Here is a 2,796-nt window from a genome sequence, read left to right on the forward strand (position 1 = left end):
TTTTTTTATTAATAAATAGTTCAAAGTTAAAGTACCACTGATTCAGAATGTAGATTCTGCAGAGAGGAATCGACATTAAATTCTACGGATACTTTTAGAAAAATGTGTTTTCCTATAAAATTAATAAAATCCATAAAAATAATATTCAAGTAATGCAGGTAAACAATACATAAAATACTTTAGATGATTTATTATAGTTCTGTTTTATACGTTTTGTAGTAAATAAAACAAAGTAAAGCCATCGCTTTAAACTGAGTACTTAATAGAAATTTTACAATTTGTTTCTTAAAATAATTTCTAAATATCTAAATTTAGATCAATTAAAAATCTATAAATAATATAAATACTTATTATAAAAATATAATATGATAGATTTCTAATCATTTTTTTTTTCTTTTTCTGATTATTTAAGGTTGTAGTGTAGCTTTGGTAAGATAAATAAAAATGTTCTCACCTTTAGCGGAGATAAGGAGCTGAGAGTCGACAACTTTGTTAGGCCAATATTCTTCAAATTCCGTTCCCGGTGGGAAATAACTTTTAATGTCTGTTAAACTAATCACTGAACAAGTCTCACTAGCAAATAATTCATTCCTTATGCCCTGAACCTTACAACAGAATTTTAAATAAGAGAGGTCCCAACCCTTTAACTGATCAGCCTTCAACTTTAAATTGTCCGTTTCACCTTCAAAGTAAAACAATGGTACAAACTTCTGTCCATCCCTCACCGTATACGGCACCACTGACTCCTTATTTATCCTTATGAAACCACACTTATCTTTGTTGTTTGTTGTACCACGTAATAACTTGTTATAACAAACATCCAAGAAATTGTAAAATTCATAGGCGTCCATTAATCTCACTACTAAATCCTTCTGCGTAAAGGGGTCACGTCCAAACTGTCCATCACAATGCCTGTTGTTAATTTCATTCAGTAATCGAGCTTCGATTTCTGTAATGTAGTAGCTTCGTATACATGTACAAGAGTATATGTCAGCATGCAGATAGTTCAGGTACTTGTTGAGAAGTTTGATCTCCACCATCCGGACCGCCACGTACTTCTCTCCAGATCGATATATGTAAGGAATGTGACATTTACCTAGCATGTCCCAACCGAAGTGACCCTTCCAGCTAGCTTCATCGGGCGCTGGTGTTTTCTTGTCGTCGGATGTTGGCCTCGGTTCTGCCGGCGTCTGTTGCTGGGTTCCAGGTTTTCTAGTGAGAAAGTTCAATATACCCATTTGGCCGCCGACAGCTGCGGCCGGAGCACCCAAGAGTGCACCGGGCTGCGGCCTCGCGGCGGCTACCGAAGCTGCCAGCGCTTTCGCTTTATTGGCTTCCACCATCTTCGCAGCCAGCTCCCTGATTTCCGCTTCATCAGGTCGCTCGGTTTTTATCTTGACGTTCGTTGACTCCGTCATTTTGACGCGGGAAAATGTTTTTAAGCAAATATTAAGCACTACAGTTTTAGTTCCATGTCACTTAAGACTCCCGCCTACATTGTGCAGCGGTACACTTTCAATCACTTTTAGTAAACATTGGAGCCGACGTACACAAAACCAAATTAACACTTCACTATTTGACAGAATAGAGATACCTAACGCACACACAGGTTAATTTACTGTTATCAGAGATATTTATAATTTTTAATTACACGGGACATATTCGATTACGCGTCTACTCGACGTTCTCAACAACTAGTACTGCTGTCCTATGTAAACTTCCGTCTTGACGTATGAAACTTTTAATTAATTATTTTATAGGGCATTAATAAAAAGCACTATATGACAAAAGTATGCAAAAATGGGTTAAATAGTCAGAAAAAATATTTTTTTTCTTCCACGCTGCGATTGAGGGAACATGAAACCCAAATTTTGTGTTCACGAGGGAAATGCCCAATACCGTTGTATAGTCTCGTGGGGAGTGCGCATTAATTCATGTACATTTTTCACCTTTTGGTGACTCAGCATCGAACAAAATGGCCGCCGACAAGGCTTTGTTGGCCAATCGGGCCATTGCTAGCGATATACATACCTACAAAAATCCCGTCGGTGACGTAGACGCACTCCCCACGAGACTAGTTCTCAAGGACTTTTCATTTTTAGTTCAAAACTATAAGTTTATTTTTGGCCCACTTCTTACATTTGTCTGAAAGTTAATAGCTATATGTAGTATATCAAAGAACTATATTACACTATATTTATTACAGCTTTACTTATACTATATTTATAATAAAACAAAAACTTCATAATAAATGAGATTTATGAATGTACTCTTACAAAGTAGGTAGTCACTATGGATAGTCTCGTGACAGGGTCACTGGTTACCGAAGAAGTTTAAATTAGAATATCTGTTCTAATATCGACTTTATACCTACAGTGATAAGAACTGGACTTGTTATTTAATAAAAATAATTTTAGCCTTAGCGACATGTGTACCGAGACTAGCCGACGCGCGCATTCCACGAACAATAATCCCCTGCATGAGTGAACGAGATAGCGATAAGTAAAAAGTAGATGTCAAATGTTTAGGTATTTAACTATGAACGTAAAGAGAACGTAGGTAGGTATATAATGCAATTATAAGCTTACGTAAGCAATTCTAACCTACTTCGAATCGAGGTGGTTATACTTAGCGGGATTTTGGCTAAAATTTATTGCCTTCATAAATAACACAATAAACAATGTTTTTTTTTATCTGTTATTATTATTATTGACTGTTATATTTCTGTTGTAGTTGATAAAGGAACAAAGCATTTTTTTGGTATGCTTTTATACGTATGTGGATTGTGAAGTCATT

At 35.9% G+C, this 2,796-nt stretch overlaps 1 protein-coding gene across 1 annotated transcript; it reads right to left on the reverse strand.

The window, feature by feature from the left end:
• Window positions 1–237: 237 nt before the first annotated feature.
• On the reverse strand, window positions 238–1,418 carry LOC123658931. The gene has a single exon (XM_045594222.1). The coding sequence runs from the start codon at window positions 1,416–1,418 to the stop codon at window positions 408–410; it is 1,011 nt and encodes a 336-aa protein (XP_045450178.1). The 3' UTR covers window positions 238–407.
• Between the last annotated feature and the right edge of the window lie 1,378 nt (window positions 1,419–2,796).

This window comes from Melitaea cinxia, chromosome 13, assembly GCF_905220565.1.
Source record: "Melitaea cinxia chromosome 13, ilMelCinx1.1, whole genome shotgun sequence".
Classification (NCBI taxonomy): Eukaryota; Metazoa; Arthropoda; class Insecta; order Lepidoptera; family Nymphalidae; genus Melitaea; species Melitaea cinxia.

Coding starts and splice junctions, on each gene's coding strand:
- LOC123658931 (XM_045594222.1), bottom strand. CDS start 1,418: ATGACGGAGTCAACGAACGTCAAGATAAAAACCGAGCGACCTGATGAA.